Genomic DNA, 27,662 nt, shown 5'->3' on the forward strand with positions numbered 1-27,662 from the left:
GCCTGGCTGGAGCAGATCTGGACTTCCCCTCATGGCTGATGGGGAGGGAGGAGGAGAGAAGGGGGGAATGGGAGGTCAGGGGAGGGGGTGCCTCTGAGCAGGGAGGAGAAGAGAAGGGGAGAATCCTTACATTTTAGGGATTAAAAAGTCCCCGGCTGCTGCTCCCCTGCACTTTCTGCCTGCCCCAGGCATGAGAGGCGGGTGCAGACTGAGTGCATCCACCCCTACAGTGCAGGTTACTGCTCCTGCACCCCCATTGTAACATCTGGATCCACCCCTGGAGGCACTACAGATGGAGCCCAGCTGCCTCCGACACCTGATGAAAACTGTACAGAGACTTAGAAGTTGGCTTGCGCCTGGTTTAGTTCAAATAACAAAAATCAGGCCTCGGTACCTATACCGGGATCTGTCCTAAAACAGGAAGCTATCAAAGGCTTCTTTTTCTCCCTTTGTTTCCGAGTCTCAAAGTTTGCCAAAGCACTTCACAAGTTCGTAGCTTCAGCCACCGGTAATATGCTGCCCGTTTCGGGGTGAAAGACAACAGCCGCTTTATAGGGCACTGCAGCGGTAGAAAACAGATGAGGACAGAAAGCAAAGAGAATAGATTGCAGCTGAAACTTCACTTGGCCGGAAGGAGTTACTTTCCCCGATCTGAATTCTGGCCAAAATAGAAGGGGTTAAACACTCTTGCTCTCCCAAGAAGTATCGCGGGCTGTTTAATGACCACAGTCCAGGAAAGCAGCATGTATCTTATCTAAAACATGTGCAGTATGGACAGTCTTGTTTGTGTGCCTACAGTGCGCGTGCCTTGCAAGAGCTTGCTTTTTTTTTGTTCCCAAGTGGCTGCTTCAGATAAATCGGTTAACCTTTCAGCTTGCCCTGCCTTCTTTGGGAGCTGCTGAGAGTACAGTTTGGCTCCAGTGAGGATTTCAGACAGGAACGACGCAGCTCCTCCGAGCAAATGGATTGCCTCGTGCAGCGGAAGAGAAGTAATGACGTGGCTGTGGAGACTTTTGCCACTTCCAGTGCTAAAGGGTCTGTCTTTTCCTTTACAGCCCAGGGCCGGGAGGCAAGAACTGCCGCGGGGCAAGTGTGGAGCACACCGTGTGTGAAAATTTGCCCTGTCCTAAAGGCGTGCCCAGCTTCAGGGACCAGCAGTGCCAGTCTCACGAGAGATACAGCGCAAAGAAGAAAAGCCTCTTGACAGCTGTCATTGTGGATGGTAAATTCAAGAGCTTTCCTTGTAGTTCCTCACCATCCCTTCTCCACTGGTTTTAACCCCTTCTCCCTTTGTTCCACTTGCCCCCATATTTCTCAGCCGCACAATGCATGGATGCCCACAGGCTGGCTGTGTGGGACACCCAACGGGAATCCCTAAATCTCACTGCCATCTTGTATCCCTCAGCAAGAGGCAGTGGGTCAGTGATGGCAAGGGCTGTCAGAAGTTGTGGAGCTAATTCAGCTGTCACTCATCTGCACAGGCAGATATTTGGGAATAGGAGTTTTCCCATCAGCCTTGCCCTGGGAAACTGGGCACTAATTCACAACTCTTCTTGGGATGTTCCTTTTGTGCCCCTTCATAGCCCGTTGCAGCATGTTGCTCTTGAACCGTTTTCCTTTACTGCTTGAAAAATGATTCCCAAATGCTCAGGAACATGTGAGAGAGGATGGTAAATAGAAACAGCCCCTTTCACTGGTATTTCTAAGAAATGTAAAAGGGCAGTTTCATGTCAGGTGATGATCTTGGGCCAAGCTGTATCTTTGACTGACACCTGGCAGCCTCAGTGTTAGCAGTCACCTAGGTTTCCTCCCAGTATTATCAGGATCCTCATCTACTTTCGTGCATGGCACCCCCGTTCTGACATCCAGGGCTCTCATAGAGAGAAATCAATCAAGTCCGCTTGCCATCTGCTATGGGACAACAGGATGTTTGTGCTGAATTTGGCCTTCTCTCCCCCCTCCCCACCCAAGCAAGACTCCAAGCAGAGAAGAAGGATGATGGGTTGATTCATGACAGCAATTTCTCAGCTGCCTCATGCTGGTAAAAGCAGAGCTGAGGGAGCTGTAGTCAACAGTCATCAGTCTTAGCTCATTCCTCATCCAAGCTGACAGCAGCAAGCTTCCTCCCCACAATCACAGCATCTACTGTTACTTATGCCAAAGAAGTCAGCCTGAGGATGGTACGGTGGGCCACATGCAGGTCTGGGGGAAGCAGCTGGAGACACATCAGGACTTGCTGGAATAAGAGAATATTCTGCAGACTTTGGGGATTCTTTTACCTAAATAACACATGTCTTGAACCCAGCCCCCATGGGGGGTTGTTTGAACATGGTTAATCAATTAGCCTGGGGTTTTCCAAGGAGTGTACGGACACTCGATGCCAAGGCACTGTTGAAATACCCTAGCATGTGGACCCCTCCTACCCCCACTGGGGTTTTTGAAGAGCTCATGTGTTTGTGTTGATACATGACCCCTGCCCACTTGAAAGCTGCATAATTATGTTAACCCTGTTCCCTGGCTGAAAGATACTGCTGCAGGAGCATGGAAAAATGCACGATGGGGGTAGGGGAAATGCAGCATCACTGTTTGAAAATGAAGCCTAGGACTGTTTAGCCCACCACCAGGCAGCAGGGTTGGCAGAGGGAGAGCATTGCAAGGCCTCTCGCCAGAAGGTGAATGGCAGACGCTTGTCAGAGGTCTTTGAAATCTGTACTACCGGCATGGGGAGAGTCAGGAGGTCACTGCCTCCCAAGGGGCACTAAGTACTGACTGACATCCCTTCTCATGGGAAGAAGGTAGGTTTTTCGGGAGAAGTGTTTCTAAAAACGCTTCAGGCACATCCCTCGTCTGAGCAAGAACTGATTCGCCTTTGCCATTCCTCCTAGACTCCCCTGACCTCTGGACACTCTCTAGCCTGGTTCGCCTAATCTTGCCCTTGAGTGTTCATTTTATTACCTGCTCTCTTGCCTAATATGAGACACATTAAAGTCAGTTGGGTGAGACATGCTGGCCTACAACATCTGTCTCGCTCTTTCCTGCCATCGTGAGTGCATGTGGTCCTTTTTACAGCCCTTCCTAACCATATAAGAATTACCCTAGTCCCAGAGCCTTCTGCTGTCCCGCAGCCGAACAGGGCCTTTTTCCTGCTTTGTTCCACATACATGCTCAGGGTTGCGTGCCGGTCGCCATCCGGGACTCTTCCAGGGCTGCGAAGGCTGCTAGAGACATGTTCCCCCAACGGCTGCTTCTTCCCTCAGGTTGGATCCAGAAAGGTATTGAGGCAGTTTGTTACTCCAAGGAACATCAGTTTGGTTTTCCCAGCTGTATGGCTCTTGTTGCCAAGTTTTACAGAACAATACTCTCTCCTTTTCTGCCTCTATGAATTTAGCTGATTTTGCTTTGCTGGGGGCTACAGTGCAACTTCTTCTAGTCTCCTTCCCCTCTGTCCTTGAGCTCTGGATCTCTCCGTGTTTATTGCCCCAGCCCACCCCACTTTCATGCAATGCAGAGTCTAGCGAGTGAAACAACTCATGTTCCAGTACCTCCAAATCACTTCAGTATGCACCAAGTTTGGAAATGGTTACTCAGGCTCAAACCTCCTTGCTCTCTGCTTGGTCCAGACAGTACAGCTGTCCTAAGAAAGCAGACTTTGTGTTGTATTTGGCTTGCAGGCCCTTCTACCTTCTCACAGACCTCTCGGGAGGTTCAGATAGACAACTTCCCCTTCCAGAGGTCCATCCATGGGTCTGTCCGACCTCAGCAGTGTTCTTCGCACAACCAGGAGGTGGAACTTTATACAAGACCAATTCCCACCTCTCAGCTGTTGTCAGCTATCAGTCATTCCCTTCTCTTCGAGAACAGCATTGATCCAGCAGCTTTGATCTCTCACTTCCTTCCTTCCCCTCTGTCTCATGAACATCTTGCCTCCTGCAGCATCGTGTAAAAGTGAGAACTGGTCAATTCGACTGCAACAGGTGGACAACCCCCAGTTCTCCATCCCACTTCTACCCAGCAAAATCAGCTGCTCTGCATCATGAAATCCAATCCGTTCTGCTCGTGATACGTGCCTTACCTAGGGAACTCCTTACTGTCATGATGGTTGTGTACTCGGAGCGCTCCTAGCTCTTAAGATGCTTCATGTACTAACTGTTATTTCCCCCAAACTTCTGCATATAACAGGCTCCATTAAGACTTTGTAAATAGGTCAAAACGATCCCTGGTGTAGCTCTGTTACCCCTCGGTGGAGCGACAGGAGGGCTAGACTGGGTCCAGGGTCCCCCACGATTGATAGTTGACTAGTGATTGCTGCCCTAGTCAGAGCTTCGTATTTATGTCTTCTCCGGCAGGACAGTGCACTCCAGATGCCAGGCAGGGTTCATCCCAGTGCACAGACACCCTGCTGGAACGCAGACCCAGTGGTGACTCAGAGCATACCATGCTGTTCATTGATTCCCCAGTGGGGCTTCTGCAGAACCTGGGGTGATGCTGCCTCACCAGCTGGAAAGTCTGGTTCTCATTTAACTGGTGTTAACGGGGTAACACGAGATCATCTGAACTTGTTGCACATTAGGAATTTCTTCATTTTTTTTTTTTATGCAGATAGATATTTTTTAAAAATTCCCTCTGTGGAAGCTGCCATCATCCATAATCCACCCCCCCCCCCCCCCCACCAAACATTTCACAATCTGTTTTCATGGAAGGAAAATACTGGTAACATCTGTTTGTTTGTGTGGCCCATCTCTATGCTGTCTGAGCCTCCTAACGAGCTCCGACTCATCGCTTCCCAAAGAGTGCAACTCCAATGCACACTCCTTACAACTCTTTTGGAGATCGGCAGTTCCTTGTGCTTTGAATGTTGACTTCACTGAGATCCCATCATCACTGTCCCATCTGTGACAGCATCATCGCCGTCACTGTTGAATTTTTGGGCTGTCGGAAAATGCTTTTGGCTTCCCTTTTTTTAAGAGACACCTCTTGCTCGCAAAATCCCAGTGCCTCTTGGTGAAGTGATCCCACCAAGATGACAGAAACGCCTGTTAGGTGACATTTCCAGGCTAGCTTTTGGGAAAACTTAACCCCTTCATGCTGGGCTGATGTTTTCATGCTCCTCTTGTCTTACTGCTCCCGGTGCCACATCAGCATTGCTTCTGAGAAGTGTGAGCAGCCAGCCTGGTCACGTGAACCTTTTTTGCCCTATATACAGTCCAGATTATGATTGAGAGAATTACTGCCATTCAAAGAAAGCCGTCCCAGTTCCTTTCCTCCTACTGTAGTTTGGTTCACTGTGTACTTACATCCTCCTTTTCCAGTTAGACTATTTCTTCTCCATGTGTTTCCTCTACAGACCCTCTGGGGGGTAGTAGGTATTCTAAAAAAACCCTGGGACTGAGCGAGTAGAAGTAGCTTCTGAGCATCCCTCTCAGACTGGCACTGCCAGAGTTATTGGCAAATTCTAGCATGATCAGCATGCAGCTAAAAGGCAGAGGCACTCCAACTTGGGGGTCCCGCAGGGAGAATTAAAGCAGCCATTCCCCGAGAGCCCCAAAATAATAAATACCTGCTGACACTGATCCTGATTCTCAGGGAAAAACCAGAGACAGGAAGGAATAGCATTGTCCCTGGTTGCACAGATATGCACAGTATCTGTGCATATCTGTGCACAGAGGTGCATATATACTGCACTGTTCTGATTATAGGTTGACCTTGGATATAAATCAGGCTCACATTTTCAGGTTCAGTTGCAGGGAAAAACACCTTTTTCCTTGAAAAAAGTTGATAACTGCTGATAAAGACCTTTCAGCGTATGTTGCCTTCCTGAACTCCCACAAGGGAATCCAGTGACCAAAGAAAGGACCCAAAGGGCTAAATGCACTAAAAATACTAAAATAAAAACTGCAATGAAAATGTGTTTTTGAACTAACCAAAGTAGTGTAGGTATAAAAGGCAAGGCTGCCAGGGGCCCGATTGCAGGTTGACCTCACTTATAAACCAAGTGCAATTTTCATGATTCTTTTGAAATAAAGAAACGGGTAGACTTATAATGAAAACAATCCCGTAATTAGACCTGGCCCTAGCAGTTCTTAATGGACACTGTTAGAAGTTACTACTCAGTGGAGTCTTATAAAATAAATGATTCTTTCAGTTCTAAAATAACACAGTTGTTGTAAAATAACAAGTGCCGCCCGTGATCCAGTCCACCAGATGTCCTAGCGCTCTGTCTGTGCATCGTGGGTGCTGTGGAGTAAGGTGCTGCTCTTGTATATTTTTTCAGATAAGCCGTGTGAACTTTTCTGCTCTCCGCTGGGAAAGGAGTCCCCCGTGCTGGTGGCCGACAGGGTTCTGGACGGCACGCCCTGCGGGCCTTACGAGACAGACCTCTGCGTTCATGGCAAGTGCCAGGTGGAGTAACTTTCTGTTGTTTTTTCTGGGTTGCTTTAGGCTCTCTGAGCTGTAAATAAAGAGCATGGAGGGTGGCTGTCAGACCGCCCACGAAATAACTCGCTTGAAAACCACTGCAGGAGTTTCTTGTGTTTTGGTTAAAGAAATAGGACAAATGCCTGAGATATAAGAACATATTACTGAACAGCTGGAGGTATTTAATGATGTGATGCTCTCCCGCATGGTAATCCAGCCATTCGGGTTTGAAGGGACCTACGGGGGCTCATGTGGTCTATTTAGCTCCTGCATTTTCCTCCTTGCTGGGGTTGTCCATTGGAGGAATGTCGCATGCTGTTTGCTAGATCAAACTGCCCACTAGCTCATTATAAATGTTGCATTATCAGCACCCTAGCCTGTCTAGATATTTCCAAAAATACAGGGATGGTTTTGTAAAGCAAAATGTTGATAAACCACAAATGATGCAAGCATCAGTCTCCAGGAACAAGTCCTGCAGACTGGAGTGCAGCCCAAACCAGAGAAAACTGAGTGCAAAAAGACTGGGAGGGAAAAATCCTCAGCCCCTTCCTGTGTTTCTGGGGTGGCTTACTCTGTAGAGTGGGCAGTTCTGCCAGGAGCTGGCGAAGAGATAGGTAAAGCTCATTTCTCCTGTCTAGTATGACTTGGCAGGGATCAGCCTTACTGGTCAGACTGTGAACACACCGTTCAGAATACTTCGTGGTGTGATTCATAGATTCATAGATGCTAGGGTCGGAAGGGACCTCAATAGATCATCGAGTCCGACCCCCTGCATAAGCAGGAAAGAGTGCTGGGTCTAGATGACCCCAGCTAGATACTCATCTAACCTCCTCTTGAAGACCCCCAGGGTAGGGGAGAGCACCACCTCCCTTGGGAGCCCGTTCCAGACCTTGGCCACTCGAACTGTGAAGACGTTCTTCCTAATGTCCAATCTAAATCTGCTCTCTGCTAGCTTGTGGCCATTGTTTCTTGTAACCCCCGGGGGCGCCTTGGTGAATAAATCCTCACCAATTCCTTTCTGTGCCCCCGCGATGAACTTAAAGGCAGCCACAAGGTCGCCTCTCAACCTTCTCTTGTGGAGGCTGAAAAGGTCCAGTTTCTCTAGTCTCTCCTCGTAGGGCTTGGTCTGCAGGCCCTTGACCATATGAGTGGCCCTTCTCTGGACCCTCTCCAGGTTATCCACATCCATCTTGAAGTGCGGCACCCAGAATTGCACGCAGTACTCCAACTGCGGTCTGACCAGCGCCCAATAGAGGGGAAGTATCACCTCCTTGGACCTATTCGTCATGCATCTGCTGATGCACGATAAAGTGCCATTGGCTTTTCTGATGGCTTCGTCACACTGCCGGCTCATGTTCATCTTGGAGTCCACTAGGACTCCAAGATCCCTTTCCACCTCTGTGCCACCCAGCAGGTCATTCCCTAGGCTGTAGGTGTGCTGGACATTTTTCCTCCCTAGGTGCAGCACTTTGCATTTCTCCTTGTTGAACTGCATCCTGTTGTTTTCTGCCCACTTGTCCAACCTGTCCAGGTCTGCTTGCAGCTGTTCCCTGCCCTCCGGCGTGTCCACATCTCCCCATAGCTTTGTGTCATCTGCAAACTTGGACACAATACACTTCACTCCCTCGTCCAAGTCGCTGATGAAAACATTAAAGAGTATCAGACCAAGGACCGAGCCCTGCGGTACCCCACTGCCCGCACCCTTCCAGGCCGAAGCCAACCCATCCACCACGACTCTCTGGGTGCGACCCTCCAGCCAATTCGCCACCCACCGGACTGTGCAGTCATCCACATCACAGCCTCTTAACTTGTTCACCAGTATGGGGTGGGATACCGTATCGAAGGCCTTCCTGAAGTCTAAGTATACGACATCCACCCCTCCTCCTGTGTCCAGGCGTTTCGTAACCTGGTCATAAAAAGAGACTAGATTGGTCAGGCACGATCTGCCCGCCACGAACCTGTGCTGGTTTCCCCTCAGCATAATTTGTCCTGCCGGGCTCTCACATATGTGAGCCTTGATAATTTTTTCAAAGACTGCCAAGGATGGAGGTGAGACTGACTGGCCTATAGTTGCCCGGGTCCTCCTTCCTCCCCTTCTTGAAAATGGTGACCACGTTGGCCCTTTTCCAGTCCTCCGGGACTTGGCCCGTGCGCCACAAGCGTTCGAATATTCCTGCCAGTGGCTCTGCAATGATGTCGGCCAGTGCCTTCAGCACCCTCGGATGGAGCTCATCCGGGCCTGCCGACTTAAACACATCCAGTTCTTCCAAGTGACTCTGCACCACCTCAGGATCTACGCATGGAAGTCTGGCGCCTTGCTGCTGCCTCTCTACAACCCCAGCAAGAGACTTGTCGTGCCCCTCACTTAGGAACACTGAGGCAAAGAACTCATTGAGGAGTTCAGCCTTGTCCCCCCTGTCTGTCACCAATTGTTTCTGCCCATTTAGCAGCGGTCCTATTCCTCCCTGGGCCTTTCTTTTACTCCCAATATATCTAAAAAACAATTTCTTGTTGTCCTTTACTTGGGATGCCATCCCCAGCTCCATGGTAGCTTTGGCCCGTCTAACTGCCTCCCTACAAGCACGAGCAGAGGAGGTATATTCATCTTTAGTGATCTGTCCCTGTTTCCACTTTTTATGTGCTCCCCTTTTGGCCCTTAGGCTTCCCTGGATTTCTCTGGTCAGCCAGGGAAGCCTCCTGGCCCCTTTCCCTCTTTTGCCTCGCTCGGGGATTGTCTTCCTTTGTGCCCGAAGGATCGTTTCCTTTAGGCACAGCCACCCTTCTTGGGCTCCCATAACTTCAAAACTCCTACTCTGCAGTGCGTCCTTGACTAATCGCCTGAGTTCACTGAGATCAACTTTCCTAAAGTCTAGCACTTTCACCCTACTAGTTACCTTACCCACTCGACATCTTATGGTGAATTCTATTATTAGGTGATCACTGTCCCCCAGATGGCTACCGATCTGGAGGTCCCCTACCATGTCATCCCCCGTTGCCAATACCAGATCCAGTACGGCATTCCCACTAGTGGGACCATGTACCTCCTGCGTCAGATGGAGGTCCTGTACACAAGTTAGAAACCTGCGTGAGCGATGGGACCTTGCTGTCTGTGACTCCCAGCAGGTGTCCGGGTAGTTTAGGTCCCCCACGACTACCACCTCTTTAGCTGTTATGGTCTCCGAGAGTTGCCTCAGGAGCCCCGCATCTAGTTCTTCCCCTTGATGTGGGGGTCTGTAGCAGACCCCTACCACCAAATCCCTTTCTCCTTGCCCCCCATGTAGCCTAAACCACAATCCTTCTCCTTCCTCATCCTTGGATTCCGTCTTGATGAGGGTCGATGTATATTGCTCACTGACATAGAGCGCAACCCCTCCCCCTTTTTTCCCCACCTTGTCCTTTCTGTACAATCTATAGCCCTCAATATGTACCGCCCAGTCGTGGGATGAATCCCACCAGGTTTCCATTAGCCCCACTAAGTCATAGGTGTTTAGTGCAAGCAGGAGCGCTAGTTCATCCTGCTTGTTCCCCATGCTCCTAGCATTAGTATATAGGCACTTGAGCCCTGCGACTGGCGCCTTTGCTGCCCCCCCGCTCCGAGTCCCAAGGGGCCCATTGTTTCTTACCTTCTCATTTCTTACCTGTGCTGTAGTGCTGGTCTCCCCATGGCTTTCAGGTTCCCAATGCTCTCTTTCTTCAGGCTGGGCTGTCCTTGTGGGTGCCACATGGTTTGGTGGTCCACAGCTTCCCCTGCCCTCGTACTCCCCTCCCCCCGACGAGCCTAGTTTAAAGCCCGCCGGAGGAGATCCGCCAACCTAGAAGAGAACACACGCTTACCTTTGGGGGACAGGTACGTACATGATGTACGTCATGATTTGAAGCATGCATTCAGTAGGAGGCGAAGACTGGTGAAGACTCATCTAAGCTCTGCCTATTCACTCAGCTTTCAGCAGCTCATGCAGCAGTTCAGAATATGACCATCTGCTCCCTTCGGGCTCTTCCAGCTTGACCTCCTCTCCATGGGTTGTAGCTTTCCCGCCTGACATCTTTGGGCAGCGAGTGATGGGATCTCTCTAGCCAGCCGTGTAGCTTTTCGGAGTGTGATACCTTTTCTCCTTTTCTCTCGTATTTTGATGAGTAGCGAAATGGTTAACAATGCTACCTTTCATGACGGGGATCCGGATGGAGCCATTCCCACCCCTTGGAGCAGTGCTTCCCAAACTGGTCCTCAGCATAACCCCATTCATGGCCCCTCACTCCCAGCCTACAGCCCCCCACTCCCATGACCCCATCCACTGATGTTGCGACCCCATAGTTTGGGAACCGCTGCCTTAGAGTGATTGTTTCTGGCTCTCGGCAATCTCAGGTGGGAACACCGGTTACGCCCATTTCAAATTTGCTGCAGAACCTTTTATTCTTTCTTTTTTTAATTGAAACCGAGGTTTTTGAAGGACAAGAATGGGGCAGGGAAAGGGGCCAGTGCACTGTTCCACTACACACCAGCAACCTTCCAGACCTCATGCAAGTACATACCACAATAGCTTCAGTGGTCGTCTGTGTGAGTCCTCCAGCAGGGCAGACACTTGGGACTTCTCTGTCTGGCCCACACGTGGGTATGAGAGTGCATTCGGGACTTGCTCCACAAAAATTAGAGTTGCAAAAGACCTGTTGAGTCATCCAGCCCAGCCTTGCCAATCCTGGGTTGGTCCCTTCTGTTCTTTCTCCAGATTTGTAAAGGTGCCAAGCGATGAGGCTTGCTGGTTTCCCCCAGACAGACTATTCCTCAGTCTAACACATCTGTCAGGCCATCTCTCCCCAAGTTTATCCTGCCATCTCCTTTGATTTCAGTGGAACGGGGCTGATTTTTCACCAGCTGGGTGTCTGGCACAGTAAATTTAGCAAGAATCCTAATCGCTGTCATATATTTCTTAGAGTAGGCAGGGTTAGGGCCTCACAGCTGGCACGTCCTAACTCAGCTCATCCCAGAGGAGAAATAGTTGTCCAGTGGCTTCTGCTTTCTCTGTTGTGTTTCGACAGGGTCATGTGGGGAGCATATGCAGGGAAGTGAATGGGAGGCTTTACTCCCACAGAGGTGCACATGTCTTAGAGGCTTTGTATGCTTAAAATGTCCCCATTATAAATAGCGCAGTAGGATGTGTGCAAACCTTGATCCAACTTAGCTGTGCAGTGGTGCAACAAATGTTTCCTGCTACACAGCCCTGGAGGGACGCACTTTCTTCAGCTCTTCTAATTTACACCAACCACGCATCAGGGGTAGGAGCTTACTAGGGAGTGAGGCACAAGAGTTAACATGAGGAGTCCTACACATGGGCAGGCTCATGGTACATCCTGGTGATATATTTGATCTTCTATTTTAAGAAATGCCATTAATGACCTTTCCTAGCAAGACCAGCTGTGCCCCTCACTGCCGCATGCCAAGGATCATCAGGCCAAGCGACCCAGTGGACTACAAGGCAGATATTATAGCAGTGTGTGTTTTCTTCCTCCAGCGAGCAGTAGTAGTCAGCACCCCTTTCTGAGCACGGCGCTTTGGAGATGCATCGTGAAAAGCAAAGCATTGCTTTAACTCGGGGGCAGCTGCCTTCAACCGCATGGAGAGGTGATGACAGCTGCAGAACATCCAGTCCATTTGCACCTGGCTACAGAGAAAATGCAAAATGATCGATTCAAGCCGGGAAGATTTTAAAGCCTTCTGAACTCATTTATAATGGTCTTCGGCTGTACGAACAGTTTAGCATGAGAAATCACTGTACTGCATCCTGCCCTAAGCAGACTCCTCTAGCTAGCTGCCTGACAAATCAGTTTAACATGTATATTCATTGAATTACCTTTCTCTCCGGGTCATGCACTATGTAGACAAAGCCTAGTAACAAGCGGAGCAGGGGAACTTGTGAGGGAAATAAGTGGTGAAATGGGAGGGATGGAGGGGTGACAGAGATTTGTTTTTCTTCTTGTGTCATCCCTCCGCAGCAAGTAGCTAGGGGAGGCAGCGATGACACATTTCCAGGGCAAGAGACATGTTTTCAGAAACCATTGCCTGCAAACACAGGCCAGGGATTCCAGCAAGCAGCCCCTTTCCTGCAGCTGTAGATTCGTCCAAACCCATCTCCCGTTTCCTGACTGTAAAATGAATGCGGAGAAGGTTAGCAAGGAGAGCGATGTGCTTGCTAGAAAGGGGTCCTGGGGAAGGGAAAAGCGAAACCTCATCCAAAGCCTCTCAAAATATCCTAGCCCTCATCAGGAGCCAGACCAGGAAAAGCTGTTCTCATTTACATTGGACAAATGCATTGAACTTCAAACTTCACTCGAGGGTTGCAAGTTGGACTCAGATCTAAACAGTGCAAGAGGAGCCTTTTTCTTGTTTGGTTTCACCTCACTGGAAATGAAGTTTTCATGGACCAACAGCACGGCCGGCAACGCCACAGTGTTCACTACCTGTAACTGTGGGCAGCGATGTAGCTAATCAGGCCCCACGGTAATCGAGTAGCAGCATCTAGAGCTGGAGAGATGCAAGTAAGGCATGTTGCCCTGCTGTACGCCGGTCAGTACTGGCTTCTGGAGCCAATGATATAAATGAATTGAGTGAGAACAGAACGACGTGAGCCTGGGGTTCTCGTGCTTGGCTTCAGGATGTATGTCCAGGATCCGTACACCTGCTGGAGGCCTTCCCACTTCCCAGACATGGGTTTGATGCCATCCTTCTAAGTAGTTTTTCAGCAGACAGGTGAGGCGTCCACTGGGGCCTGGCCATACCGGCTTCAGCATCGGCTTCTTTGATGGCAAACCCTAGATACAGGCCCAGCAGACGTGTTACCCATCCTCTCTGCTTCTGTTCCCTTGCCATCCCACTTGTTCCCTTTGCTCTGCCCACATCGTTTGTCTTTCTGCTTCTGCTCCCTTTTTGACTCTCGCCTTGGTGCTTTCCTCCTTGTTGCTCTCCATTCCTGAAAAATTCTCCAGCTTGTTTTCTGCAAAGCAACATCCCCTTTGTCTTTCAGATCCCTTCCATAAAACTCACCTTCTCGAGCAGTCCTACTTCCTTCCTCTCCCCAGTGATGAGGACCCATAGCTTTTCCCAAAGCAATGCCCCTTGCACTGCATTTGTCTCGCCTTAGGTAGATTCTTATACATTCATCAGGACAAAAACCGGGACTTGAGTATGGCTTTCAGTAACACAGAGCGACTTGGGAGTCTCTGCATCGGTTTCAAAAGGGCGTGTAGGCACTTAGGACCTACGTGTCACTATGAGTCAATGGGATTTAGGCTCCAACATGTCTTAGTTCTTGAAAACAGCATCTACATCACTTTGGCCTTTTTTTTTTACAATTTTATTCCATATATCTGGAGCAAATCTTACACAGATTTATCCCATCCTTAGCAAAACTCTTCAGTTTCAGCTATATAAATACAGATGAGAGTTTGCCTGCGTTAGGACTAACTACAAAGTTAGGAAGAAAGAGGCTCAAGAGTTGGGCTGAATACTGAAAAAAACAGTGTAAAGTTGCAGCTTTTCTGAAAGTGCTATTGTAGTAATCATGCATTTTCACTAGCAACATTCCTCGAGCAGGCTAGAAACATCGTTCGGCGTGCCTACGTGGAGTTGAGATTTGCTGCTTGAAAACATATTCAGCCCTCTATTAAGTAAAATTCCTTGTGTTACGACGTTCTTGAGGTGCTGCAAATCTCTACAGTCTGGTTATCAGCAGTCTCTTGAGCCCGAGATGAAGAATACAATTAGTGTAAAATGGGACACTTTGCACCCTGTAGCTACCACCCCATCTTACCTGGATTTGGCTGTTAGGCAAGTCAGGGCTGTGATGGAGATCTGCGCATAAGAGGGTATCCAAATCTTGGGTTGCTTTTAAGAAGTGACAGACCTACAGTGAAGGGTTCGTGTGTGGTGGTCCCCGAACTTCTTGGCCCTGAAGTTGAAGGTTGCCTATGATACGTTTCTTTGTTGGGAATCTGCTAGGGGAGCTCTGCAGTTTTTGAAGCATTCCAGTTTCTTGCTGTGTTGGTGCTGCTGGTGTTAGTACAGTATTAATAGCAGAAGCACTGTTAGAAAAAGCATTGTGAGAAAAGGAGCTGCTAGTCATCTAGCTGCTCCCAGTCACGTGGTACTCCCTGATTAGTAAATCCGTGCAAGGCTGAGGCTCTGAACACAGCGGCAGAACTTGCCAACTAGGGCTGGATATTGTACTCCAGGATATTTTATAAGGCCATTTTGAAAACAGTATCTTGTACAGTGGAATATGGCTGCAGACCAAAGGCAGCTTTTCCTGAGATTTAACAATTTACGACTTGAGGATATTTGGACTTTTTCCACAGCCTTCTCATAAATTTGTTGCCATATCATGGCTACTCTTAAGCTGCTGGCAAACAAACACTATATGCATTGATAATACATTGCAGATCGTGCTGTCTTGGGGTAGCGAAAGCATTACGGGAGGAGTTCCTTCAAACAGTTCATGTCAGAGTGAGTTAAAGGCCAGTGTAAATCTCACAATAGTAGATGCAGTTTCAATAGGTGGAGGTGAGCACAAAAGCTGTGTGCAAAACAACCAGGTGCCTGGACAACCTGGTGATCGCTGAGTGAACAATGTTCCCGTGTTTTGCCGGATTTATAGCCTGTACAGTTATTTACTTCACTTTGCATTGCATTTTATAACACCACATATAACGTCTGTATGGGGCACTGTAGTGCTGCAGGGGGTGTCTCAGTCCTCCAGCATCCCACAGTGCTTTGCTTCCCCTCTTCCCCCCACTCAGAGGGGGAAGGATGGGGAGCTGGTTGGACAGTCACTGAGTGCTGCCAGGGGTTTGCAGCCTGCTGTGGAGGGGAAGGGATGTGGACACTAAGTCGACCTTCCCACTCCCAGTGGGAGTGGGAAGGTCGACTTAGTGTCCACATCCCCGGGCTGCAAACCCCTCCTGATAGCCCCCCCCCATGCCTTTAGGGTGCTTTGGAGTACTCCAGTTAGGTTCAGCAAGTCTGTGCCCATAGCACGACATTTTTGTAGCACTTCAAGGTACTGAGGCATTTGCAACACTATAAATGTAACGTCTGTCCACAGCCTCAGTTTAACTTGGAAAGAGCATGTAGTGTGAAGACGATAACCATTTGTCTAGAATATCTATCTTGGATGCTTTTATTCTTTTTCCTTTAGAACCGTGGAGCTAATCTTGCTAAGTAGCCGTCTTGCAGCCAAAGGCTGCTCCTGAAGAAAGGAGTGTTGACCACCCAGAGGAAGGTCTGGGGAGCTTGTCTTGCCAAAACCAAGTGCTCAAGAGAAGAAGTTTAAATCAATTGTAATAGTGATGTTAATATTGCAGTGCAAACCATAAATGAATGATAGGACAACACAAGTAAAGCCTTTCAAACCAAGCAACCAAACATTCATTCTTGACAGACCGTTTAATATTTGAAATAGAAAAAGATTCATCTCATAGTAAGTTGTAAAGTCTTCAACGCCTCTAACAGGCTGTTCGGGAACAGGCCGTCTTACTTAAGTCTGAAAATTCATGTTTTAAAGAAGGACTTATCTTGGTTCATCTGTAGATGGGCTATTCAACAAGAACTGTAGTTCAAGGCTGAAGAATGCAGATGCTGAGGGGAACTGGATTTTTATTCTCAATTAGACAGCTCAGTGTTAAAAATTTGCTAAATAAGGCTAGAAAATACAAAATATACCTAATAGGTATATCCTGATTAATATTAACTCATCTGTTATTGTCCTTTATAGAAACTATGACATGACCTAAACCAGATCTGAGTGGCATAAAGCCACTGAACAAAGTCGAAGTGATCTTTAGCTGTTTTCTTCTGACCTGTCTTCCTTGCACCTTCTAACCTCTGACACTCTCCCATTTGCTCATTTTTTTTGCTTCCTCTTCTCTTACCCAAACTCTTGCCCACAGCCACTGTCAAGCAGCTGAGGGCCTACTGCAGTCTACAGGAGGACATCGAGATAAACAGACCCTAAGGCAAAGCTCTGGTCAAATTAATCAGTAGTAACTATTGGCACTCGGACCTCCGTGAGCAGGTGGGCAGTATGAACACACAAAATGTACAGCAGGAGGGGTATACCTGACAGTACATCTCATTCAAAACAAGATAGGCATTGTCTGCTGCCAGCTCTGAATGAGGATCCCTGGCTGAAGAAAACTCAAGGTTCGAAAAACAATAATGACCTGCCTGGAGTAGCATGGAGTAGCATTTACCTTTGCTGTTGACTTTCATAACGTTTCTTTTGGAAGCAGGAGGTGTAGCCGCTTTCAAATGAACGGTGTGAGTAGCATCCTCAAGGTGACTCTCATTCACAAATCCCAGGAGATGCCCGTGCCCAACGGCTGGCCACCATACTTCGAGCAAAGCAAGGTGACTTCTCTTAACCTGTGATCTCACTTCAGCTGCTCACACGGGTTCGTTCCTGTTAACATGCTTTGCCCCTTGAGAGGTGAATGGACACTGGCTATTACAGACAAAAGTTGGCAGTGCAGCTGGATCTGTCATAACCAGCAGGCTCCATACATGATTAATTTGCAGAATGGCACATGTTGCATCAATATTTAGATTTGATCCAGCGGGACAGCTAGTTGAGCTCAGCGTATGGGAAGCATTACAGTTTTGTGAACATAGTGTCAGGCCTGACATGGGCTGGATGTAGATAACAATAATAATTGCAATTATATGATAAAACGTACACATACACGCAGGCTGCACTAGTTGAGGCTCTTGCAAAGCCTTCCAAAACACTAATGAAAACATCGTTAAACAAACACCCAAACAATATGAAAAGCCATTGATGCATATGAGAAGGCAAACAATGTGCATTTGAAAGAAGAAGTGCGCAGCAGTGGCTGAAACTAAAAATGAGCGGTAGTTAGCCATGTTAGTCTGAAGTCAGGCAGAAGGCAGGGTAGAGGCTCACCTTACAGACTAACTAAGATATATATATGGGGTCAGGCTAGATGATCTGTTCAGGTCCCTCCTGACCCTAGCTTCTATGAAACTATATAGAGCACAAGCTTTCATGAACTCAAGATCACAGCATCTGCTATGCTGTAGAAAGCTCGTGCTCTCTCTATATATTATGTCTTATTTAGTTAGTCTATAATATCACCCAACAATTAGTATTGTCAGATGTTTAATTATTCAATAAAGGGAGACAGAGAGGGAAGGAGACTCATTTAGTAAAGGCACAATCACCTGCCAACTGAAGGAGCATGGATAACTCCAGAGGTGGGAAGAAGCAGTGCATGGGCCCCACTTACACGAGATGCCTTAAGAAGCTGTTCCCCTACTGAGATTGTCACTTTAAATTGGAAGGCAGACACCGACAGGGTCAGAGAACCTCCTTGGGTTTGAAATCATTGGACCTTTCATCAGAGCGATGCTTGGTGATATGTGTTGAAAACAACACTGCAGCTGCACCACTGGCAGTCAGCAAGGGATATGGGTAGGAGTCAGAGCAGTCAGGCATAATCCAGTCTCTCACTCCAAGGCAATCCTGCACTGCAGTGTCTGAGCTGGAATGAGCCCGCACATTAAAATCCCCAGGACGGGGACGGGGGTCTGGAGGGCTCCACGAGCAGTGTCGACACCAGAGAATGCAGCCAAGAAGTCCCCTACACCATGCCGTGGTGTGCTTGCGCCAATGCTGCTACATTTTTTTGGTCCTCTTGTAGCTGCACAGAAGACAGCCAGGGGCCTGGATGCACACTTCTCCTGAGTGCATCGTCTTGCCCTCTGCAACCAAGACAATTAAAAAAACCAAGATACTTCCCTTCCTTGTCGGTCAGCTTGGGGCTGGTGGAGCCTCCAGCCAGACAGACATGGACTTGAGTCATGCCTGCAGTCTGGTGACTAGCAGGAGACATGTCATTCATAATTGCATCAGGAACCTGCTGATTCATTTGAACAAGTTCTTGGCCTTCACCTAGGTCCCCAGTTTATCCTTCCTCACCCTCCTGCCTACTCGTTACAATCCCACCACACCTACCAGTGCACTGAACTGGAAAGGGGGTGGGTACTAGAAAAATCTATCAAAAAGAGCCAAAGTGTACAGTTATATTGGATCCCTTATCTAATTCATTTCTGGGCTAGTTGACTGGTAAATGCTCTGCCAGTGATTTCTCTGGCACCTTGGGAGTCTCAGCACCCTCACTCTGCACCAGCATGTAGCCCTGACACAAGACCACTTGAGCTGATGACCCTAATCATGCTATCATTTGAATCTGTGCTAGAGTTTCTAGCCTAGTGGTTCTCCACCTTTTTAGACTCAAGGCACCCCTTGGAAAATACCAGGCCTTAGGTTTCCCTTGTTTTTTAACTATAGAAAAATAGTAATGCAATTCTTCTGTTGCAAAGAACACAGAAAGACCACAACAGGACAGACTCTTTTTAACACTATGAGTTCCTATTTGAAATATCTCAGTGTATCTTGTGAATCAGGTTTGCACACCTAACAGTGCTAACATTGCATTGCACCCTGAAGCACCCTTGAAAAGATCTCAAGCACCCCCGGGTGCCACAACCCCCTGGTTGAGAGTCACTGTTCTAGCCTGTAGCTGTGTCCTTCAAAATCATCTTACATGGGAGTATTGTCAAAGGTCAAGAGCTCAGGTCTGCAAGCACTGCTACAAGACGCTCTCCTCCTATGGAAAGAATCTGCAATTCTGCAAATACCACTGGAAGTGTCTCTCATGAATAGCAACATTTTTGCTTTTCTCCTTTCTTTTCATTAAGAGTGGGATTTTCAAAAGGATCTCAGGACCTTAGAAGTGGCATCCTGGTGAGTCAGTGTGAGTTGTGCTTCTAAATCACCTAGGCACATTAGGAAATCCTTCCCTAAACCCTTAACATTGTTTTATAAAGTAGCATTACTAAGTGCTCTTTTATTTAGGGGGGAAAAAATCAGGCCTGGGGAAGAGAAAGCTAGCAGTGAGGACTCTCATCTTTGTACTCATGGGAGCAAAATGCTTCCATCTTTAATTCCCAAACCCTGGATTGCCAAAGACCCTTGGTACTGCTGAATCACCAACTTCCTCAGAGCTGCAAGAGGTTAGGGCAGGACTTTGCCTCCTCTTCCTACAGGCCAGTGCCAGGGGGAGCGCTCAGCCATCCCCTAGGAGCATGGGTGTCATGACAGGTAATGATTCCTTTTGGGACCTTTCCAATAGCAAAGTGCTGGTGGGTTTGTGCTTTACTCATAACTGAAAGGCAAAAACCCCATAGCATGGCACTTTGTATCAACTTTGCAATTTTATGGTGGGTTGAAATGAAATGAGACCTATACGGCTTACTAGTCAAGAGGTGCCAGTGTAGCCACACCAAAGTGAGGCAGCCAGCATGTGATGAAATGGCTTATCTGATACCCCGATAACCACGCTCGTTCTATTGGAGCACATCCTGAGCCTCCTTGGATGTAAGGATAGCATGTATCATGTGTGTAATACTGAAAAGCAGTGACTGGCCATATCTGTACCATGGGTTCTTGTACCTTGCAAACAAACTCGTGCTATAAAAATGTGGCTACAAAGCCTGGGAATGGGCTCAGCCCATCTGGTAGCTTGTTGATTATACCCCAGTGATGGAGCTTGCAAGAGCATTTGGTGTGGACCTAACCCTATCTCTTGTGAAACCACTGGTTAAATTCCCAGATGCCCAAATGGATCCTGATTCCAAATGTGTGACGCCACTGGAGCCTGGTTACAACAGGACTTCAGCTTTTCCGTGGCATGTCAGTACTTGAAGTTGTCATCCTCGTTGTAAACCCTCATTGGAAAGGTGCTTGATCCCTCCACATCATTCTGGAAAACAGAGTATTTCATCAGCTCTCTCCTAGGAAAGCTCTCTTGTGTTTTGCACGTAGTTTGGAAAGCCAAGCTGGAATCGGCATGTCCATGTGAATGTGAATATGCAACTTAGCGCAGAGGGATGTCTGGGAACTACATTTCCACGTCCAGGTATTTGCTTAACAGTCGCGGTGAGCCTGATGCACACACACGAGTCGTTCATTAGGTGAAACCTCAGATTGAACATTTGAAAGTTCATCTTACACATTTATAAAATCGTAAGGCTGAAAGTGGCCTCGGGGTTCATCTAGTCCAAGCCCTGGCACACGTACAGGATGTGCAGTTCCTACACCATCCCAGAGATGCCTTTTCTAGAAAACCTCCAGGGCTGAAGAGTCTACAATTTCCATTGTCCCACTGGTTTTACAGCGAGGAAGTGGATCTTGTGCTTTAATCTAAATTTGCTTTCCTGCAGTTTAAATCCATTGCTTTGTGATCTGCTGTCTTCAGCAAAGAAGAATGATTGTTCTCCCTTTTTTTTATGTTAGACCTTCAAATATTTGAAAATGATAGCATATCCCCCTATACATCCTTTTCTCCAAACTAAACATACCTAGAGATCTCTTGACCTTTCCTTGTACGGCTTGCATTCCCGTCCTTGTTGTTCACCTCTAAATCCTCTCCAGTTTCTCTACGTTTCAAGAGCACTCACTTCCCTTCTTATCTTTACCTAGGTGATTATACATTGACCTGGGAGGTGAAGGGTTGGGAACAGTAGATCCAGATTAAATTTGGTTCTTATGATGTTGTCAGCTCCCTCTGTTTTGCTTAGCAAGGGATCATCAGTACAATAAAGATAAAGAATGATAGTCACGACTTGCCTCCCACCTCATTGCATCTGAGTAGGAAGGTAGGCAGGCAGATGTTTCCAGCTGTGCTCAAACAAACCCTCACAGATAACATAGTTTCTTGTATTCAGGGACGTCGGGCTGTCCTCTTGCTTTCCGCCAGTAGCAAATTCAGTATCCCTAAATCCTATTTAGCATATGGTGTGAAGTTCAGCCTGAGATGTCTCTAGTTGTGGAGACTCCACAGCTTCCTTTCATACTGTGTTGTATTTCCTGTTGGTAATAGTTGTGGGGACTCCACAATTTCCTTTCATACTGTATTGTATTTCCTGTCGGTAATTTTTTCCCGGCTGTCTTTCGCCCCGCGATTCTTGTTTTGTTTATACTGATTGGCAAAAGCTTCTCTTACAGCCTTCCAAGTATTAGAGGATGGTCATCCTGTCTCCTCATTCATCCCCCTCTAGAGATGGACCTAAATCAAACATTAGATCAAAATACAATACAATTTCAGTAACATTTGAATCATGAGCTTTAGGGCTAACTGGTGCCATCTGAAATGTGTAGGAGTTTTGTGTCCAAATCCTGTATTCCTTAGACCTGTCTTGATCTGACATCAGTAAGCTGCTCTCTCCTAATCTTTCCCCATCAGCCTTTTTTTTTTCCCCCCAAGCCAACTGTTTATTATTTTAGTTGCTCTGTCCAAAAATCTCTCCAGTTGTCCTCTCTTTCTCTGGTAAGGTGGTGCCCATAAGCCTTGTTCAGAAACGGTATTGTCAGTAATAGTCTTGTAAATTCATGTGCCAAAGAAAGTGTTTTCATGCAGAGACAGGAATCCACAGTTTATTTTTAGTGGTAAAATCTCTGCTAATCAGTTGCTAAATGAGAACTCTCATTTCAATTGAAGTTGGTGCAGTTCTCAAGTTCTGGGGGCTGGGGAGCCTTTTGTCCTGGGGTCCTGCAGAGGTACAAGCCCACCGTCCCACTTGAAGTACCTGTGAAGGATGAAAGATAAAATGTGCCTACGCTTTTTTAGTTGTGACTCATTCAAGTTAATATGATTTCACTCCAGGGACAAGCTATATGTTTAGAGGGCTGTGCCACTCTTTCTTGTGTCCCCAGTTTTGACTGGTATCAGTCAGAACCACCTCAAACATGACATCTGTTTTTACCCCAAGTCACTTGGCTTTTCTGCCGTGACTTTTTCCCATGGTCAAAGATTTGCCCGAAACTCAGTACCGATAGTAATGTACGTCCCAGTACATTAATCTAGTTTTGCTTCATTAAATTCAGTGCAGCGTTTCCCAACCTATTCTAGTGTAACTGCAAAAAGAAATCAGGTCAACAGTATCTTGAGGATTTGTTTTTAGATTCTGGAATATCCCTACTGAAAGATGATATCAAAAATGTCTTGAAATTAAAATGTATTTTTGGCAATCCTTTGCAGTCAAGGATGATCGTCTTCCATAATTGTCTTATCTGTATATCTGAAGATGGCTGATGAGGCCTGTCTGGGATCAACAGACTCTACTGCAGCTGGGGCATGTGTTTCCATGTGGCTGGATAGTGGTGGATTCTTGATTTGGTCCGTGAAACACTGTTTCTGCTACTCCCGCTTTTTCATCTCCTGTCGTTGTCGTGAGGTTTCAAAGTACTGAGATCCCTACAGCAGACTCTTCCTCCATTGGGGGCGGTCCTGGGCAATAGTCTCCTATGAGATGACATCGATGTCGCATTTTTTTAATCTTGGCCTTGAGGACGTCCTTGAAGCATTTTCTGTGTCCTTCTCTTGAGCATATGCCTTGGTTGAGCTGGGAGAATAAAATTTGCTTTGGGAGTCTGAGGTCAGACATTCAGATAACATGGCCTGCAGATGTTGGGTGATCATCCTCTCGATATTCACGGTGTTCGCTTGCAGGAGGACACACAAGGTCAGTGGATTCAAAGGATCTTCTGCAGATAGCATGGATGGTACTTCTCCAACAAATTCAGATGTCTCCTGTACGTTGTCCATATCTCAGCTCCATCTAGCAAGGCGGGGACCATGACTGTTTGATAAACCATGAGTTTGGTTTCAGTCTCTGAAAATCCATTTCTTCAGGCATCCAAAGGCTGCAATTGCACATTTGAGGCAATGTTGGATTTCTTCGTCAAGGTCAGCCTTCGGCGAAAGATGGCTTCTGAGGAACAGGAAATACACGGTGTTCTCCAGGGTCTCACCATGGATCTTGATTACTGGAGCTGGGGACTGTTCATTAGGACCTTAGTCACCTGTATGTTAAGCATCAGTCTCATTTTCTTGTATGCCTCAGTAAAAATGTTGACGATTGCCTGAAGGTCTGTTTGCGAGTGAGCACACACTACAGCGTCATCAGCATACTGGAGCTCAGTGATTGAGGTCAGGGTGGTCTTGGTTTTGGCTCAGTCAGCTGTAGTTAAACAGCTTACCATCCATTCAGTAGTTTATTTCCATTCTGGCTGGACGCTTGTGGGTGGTCAGAAGTAGCGTCACAGCAAGGAATATTGAGAAGAGTCTTGGAGCAATGGTGTAGCCTTGCTTAACTCCCATTTTAACCTCAAAGGGATCTGTGATAGATCCGCTTCTGAGAACCACCACTTGCATACCATCATGGAGCAAGCAGAGATTGGTGACAAATTTCAGTGAGCATCCATACTTCAGAAAGATCCTCCCCAATGCTTCTCAGCTGACAGTGCTGCAAGCTTTCATGAGGTCAAAGAAGGCCTCATAGAGAGGCTTATATTGTTCCCAGCATTTCTCCTGCAGGTGGTGAGCTGTGAAATCATGTGCCTCTTGATGCCCTAAACCTGGAGTTTTCAACCTTTTTGGATCAGTGTACCTCCGGCGGCCAGACACGGAGCAGCAGGGGGAGGGGGTGGTACACGGCTGAACACAGAGCACGTGCAAGCTTCCCTCGCCCCCCATGTCCACCCAAGCGGGTGGTTCCTGTGTGGGATGGTGCGTGGTGGCGCTCTGTCCCTGCCCACCTATACATACCCCCTAGGGCCTTCTCAAGTACCCCCTGGGGTATGTGTACCCCCAGTTGACAACCCCTGCCCTGAACCCATACCGAGATTCCAGGAGGAGCTCTTCAGCAAGTAGAAGATGGTTCAGGAGGGTTCACACAATGATCTTTCCTGTGGTGGACAGCAGGTTCATCCCTCTGTAGTTTCCACAGTCAGACTTGTCTCTTTTACTGAAGATTGTCACAACCATGGCATCACTGGGCACGTCCAGATGAGCATGCACGTGCCTCTTGCAGCGTCTATATTGAGTCCATGAGTTTCTGTACCTAGGAGGTTGATGAAGTACAGTTCTGAGAGTGGGGCATTAAATGGTTTGGAAACCAGAAACCAAAAGGAATTAAGTGCAGACGGAGTGAGGAGGGTGGCATGCAGTCCGTCTGCACCTGGAGCTTGGAGAACCCCAGCAGCGGGAGGTTCGCCTCGAGGAACACCAACTGCTCCACCAAACCGGGGTCCAAGCAGGTGCGGCAGGGTGTCACAACATCACCATCAATGCTGCATATCCTTTCACGTGGAACACAGGTCGGTGGACAGGACAGGTGTTCCCAGGCAACCATGGCCAGATCCTGCCACATCTGGCTACAGCTTGCCCAGTAGGCCAAGGGGTTGCACAGCAGCAGCTCCACGTCCTCGGCAAAATAGGCATCTACCAAGGCCTGAGCACTACCTGCCTGATGGTGGGGTCTGGTGCCTCTGGCCCCTACAGTGGAAGCCATGCCCTTGGCCCACATTGGCAGCATCTGTGGTGGAGGAGGAGACTGGCTGGTGGATGGCGTACTAGCATGGGACAGCGGATCCCCCTCTTCCACATCCCCCCGCCTCCATCCTTCTGCCTTCCTGACTGTGTTCACCAGCACCTCTGTCCAGTAATCCAGGGTTTTGCTACCACATGCGTTCCCCTTCACCTTCGGGTCACACATGGTAGCCAGCACATACTGGACCACAAGGGATCAAGCTGTTTCCTGATGCCCTCCTTCAGCCGCCTCACCAGTGCCTGCACGTCTGCAGGCAGTGGCTTGCCCCAGCCAGGAGCACTGATCCCCTGGAAGTTCTCCATTTAGTTCTGCAGTTCCCTCACTACAGGGATCACCTGGCTAAGGACGGCATCGGCAGTGCTGAGCATCTCGGTGGCCTCGAGGAAGGGCTTGAGTACCGTGAAGATCTGGGAGATGGTATCCACTCAGCTCTGTTAAGGGGGCCGCTGATCCCAATCTCCTCAAACAAGACCATCTCATGGATGGCCTTCTGTTGCTCCATCAGCCTCTCAAGCATCAGGTATATGGAGCGGCACCGAGCCTCCACATCCTGCATGATTTTGTGCTGCTGGATGTTCAGCTCTGCCTATTTCTCCTGTAGCATCTTGCCCCTCTTGATGCTCTGGTGGAAATAGCCTGCCACCTTCCTGCATGAGCTTGCTGGTGGTGCTGGCGCCGTCACCGGGAGCCCTGTCCCCCTCCAAGATGTCCCTGACAATGAGATGGACCTTGTGTGCCACACAGCAGATGCCAGCCAAGTTGGCATCATGGACTGCCTTGACCATATTGGCTCCATTGCTGTTGACCATGAACCTGCGGGTGAGTTCGCCCTGCCCAACGAGCCACCCCTGCACCAAGTGGTTCATGGCCCCTATGATTGTGGTTCCCGTGTGGGACTGATTGATCACCTGGGCTTGAAGGAGAGCCCACTGATGCCCTGACTGATCGCACCAGTGCCCTGTGAGGAAGAGGTATGCACAATCTCCACCCCAGCTACATCAGATGTCCGAGGTGAAGTGTAAGGCCACCCGTGGACCTGCCTTGCACAGCCCTCAAATACTCCCTGCATGCCTCATACAGGGAGGACACAACCGTCCTGCTGAAGGTGGTGCATACAGGCACTTGGTATGATGGGGCCACGAGCACCATGAGCCCCCTGATCCCTGGCTGCTCAACAAAGGAGAAGGGCTGGCTATCCACAGCAAGCGTCTCCCCAATGCTCTGGGTGATCTCGCTCACCCTTGCAACGTGCCCTACTTTCTGTCCACCTTTCCTCCACTGTTCCAGGGTGGCCTGCCTCTGCTTCAGGGGGACAGGGGCTTTCGAGCGAGAGGGGGACTTATTTTGGGGCATGCTCCCACTGGTGCCAGGCTGAGGAGGAGCAAGGGCAAGGGAGTGGTGCCTGCGGAGATGTATCAGCTTCCCCGTAGTGCTCATGCATTTCGCTCCCTTGCCCCGGCTGGTTTTGGCTCGGCAGTGCAGGTAGGTAGCATGTGTGGGATCATCTGCGACCTCAGAATGATCCCAGACCACACTACCCCTTTGCTTCTGGGGTGCAGGTGGGGCTCCTGCCTTATCCCCCTCCTCAGTAGGCAGAGAGACAACAAGAAGAGGAGCTGAGCCACCTGCCCCCACAGCATCCTCTGCAGTCCCTTCAAGCAAGGGGACCTGGATCTGGACCACAATCAATATCTAGGGAAACTTTGAGGACTGTGGAGCACAAACACTGTTCCCCGCTCTTTGAGCTGCCCATCTCCTGCTCACTGGGTCTCACCCGGTGCAGCTACATCGACGCTGCATTGCCTCAACTCTCAGACCGCGATTGCAGGGTGGCGCTCTGGGCATTCACTGTTAGGGTTGTGCAGGAGGGTCCTGATGTTCCAGGACCCGAAAACGACGGTGTGTCTTTGCTGGTATTTTTAACCGCAGTAAAGGTGATCCCACTGGATGCGGTTATCCAATCAGGAAGATGGTAGACAGGTGGTGTTTAGGGCACCTTTGCTCACCCCACATAGGGAGGGGGTTAGAAGAGCGGATCCTGAGGAGGGCTGCTCGGTCACAGTTACAGCTGCCAGATCCCACTCCTGTCTAGTCCAGATGCTAGATGACCTTCTTGTAACTGCCCCCTTTGCATCAGTTCATAACTAGGAGCTTCCCAAGCCTACTCCCATTGCCGTTGACTGGTCACCAAAGGGCTTGAGGGATGTGCTGGAAAATCTGTTTTCATGGAAGATGCTTGTGCGTGGCTTCTTTTATCGTGAAGAAGCTGCTGCCCATCAGCTTCCACGTGGCTCTTGACAGAACAAGACCTCGATCCAGTGGCAAGGAGACCAAGACAATTGGGGATCTCATTCCACTGCAGTCTTCATCCACTTTCACAACTGTTGAGACTCCAACATCTTCCTCCGCCTGCTCCGCCATTGAGGACTTGTAGACCCGTGTCTGAGGCCTGAGCAGGCTTATTATAGCGGTGACGTGTACTCACCGTGTTAGTACCGTCAAAGGATAGATGTGGCTTTTCAGGAGGGAAAGCATTGCCATCTGCTGTCCTCATGCCATCCTGGTGTTGCTGCTGCTGCTTGGTCCGCGACTGCTTATTCATCAGAGTCACCCTGCTTATTTCACAGCTAACCTTCCCTGAAGGTCATCTGCCACGTGGATGCGCTGGGTAGCAGGACAGCTCTGCCCCACAGAAATCTATCTATCTATCTATCTATCTATCTATCTATCTACACATCAGGCGTAAAGATGTACAAAAATGCCATGCTAGCCTAATATTTACCTAGTA

The 27,662-nt window shown here is 48.5% G+C and overlaps 1 protein-coding gene across 2 annotated transcripts in view; it reads left to right on the top strand.

Annotated features, from left to right (window-relative positions):
- ADAMTS17 (ADAM metallopeptidase with thrombospondin type 1 motif 17) overlaps nt 1–27,662 on the top strand; it is a 261,444-nt gene that overhangs the window by 144,530 nt on the left and 89,252 nt on the right. For both annotated transcript variants that reach the window (XM_019477538.2, XM_019477539.2), the window contains exons 13-14: nt 1,056–1,222; nt 6,272–6,399. In XM_019477538.2, the coding sequence (XP_019333083.1) occupies nt 1,056–1,222; nt 6,272–6,399 (295 nt within the window). The remainder of the gene's footprint in view (nt 1–1,055; nt 1,223–6,271; nt 6,400–27,662) is intronic.

Source organism: Alligator mississippiensis, chromosome 11, assembly GCF_030867095.1.
Source record: "Alligator mississippiensis isolate rAllMis1 chromosome 11, rAllMis1, whole genome shotgun sequence".
Classification (NCBI taxonomy): Eukaryota; Metazoa; Chordata; order Crocodylia; family Alligatoridae; genus Alligator; species Alligator mississippiensis.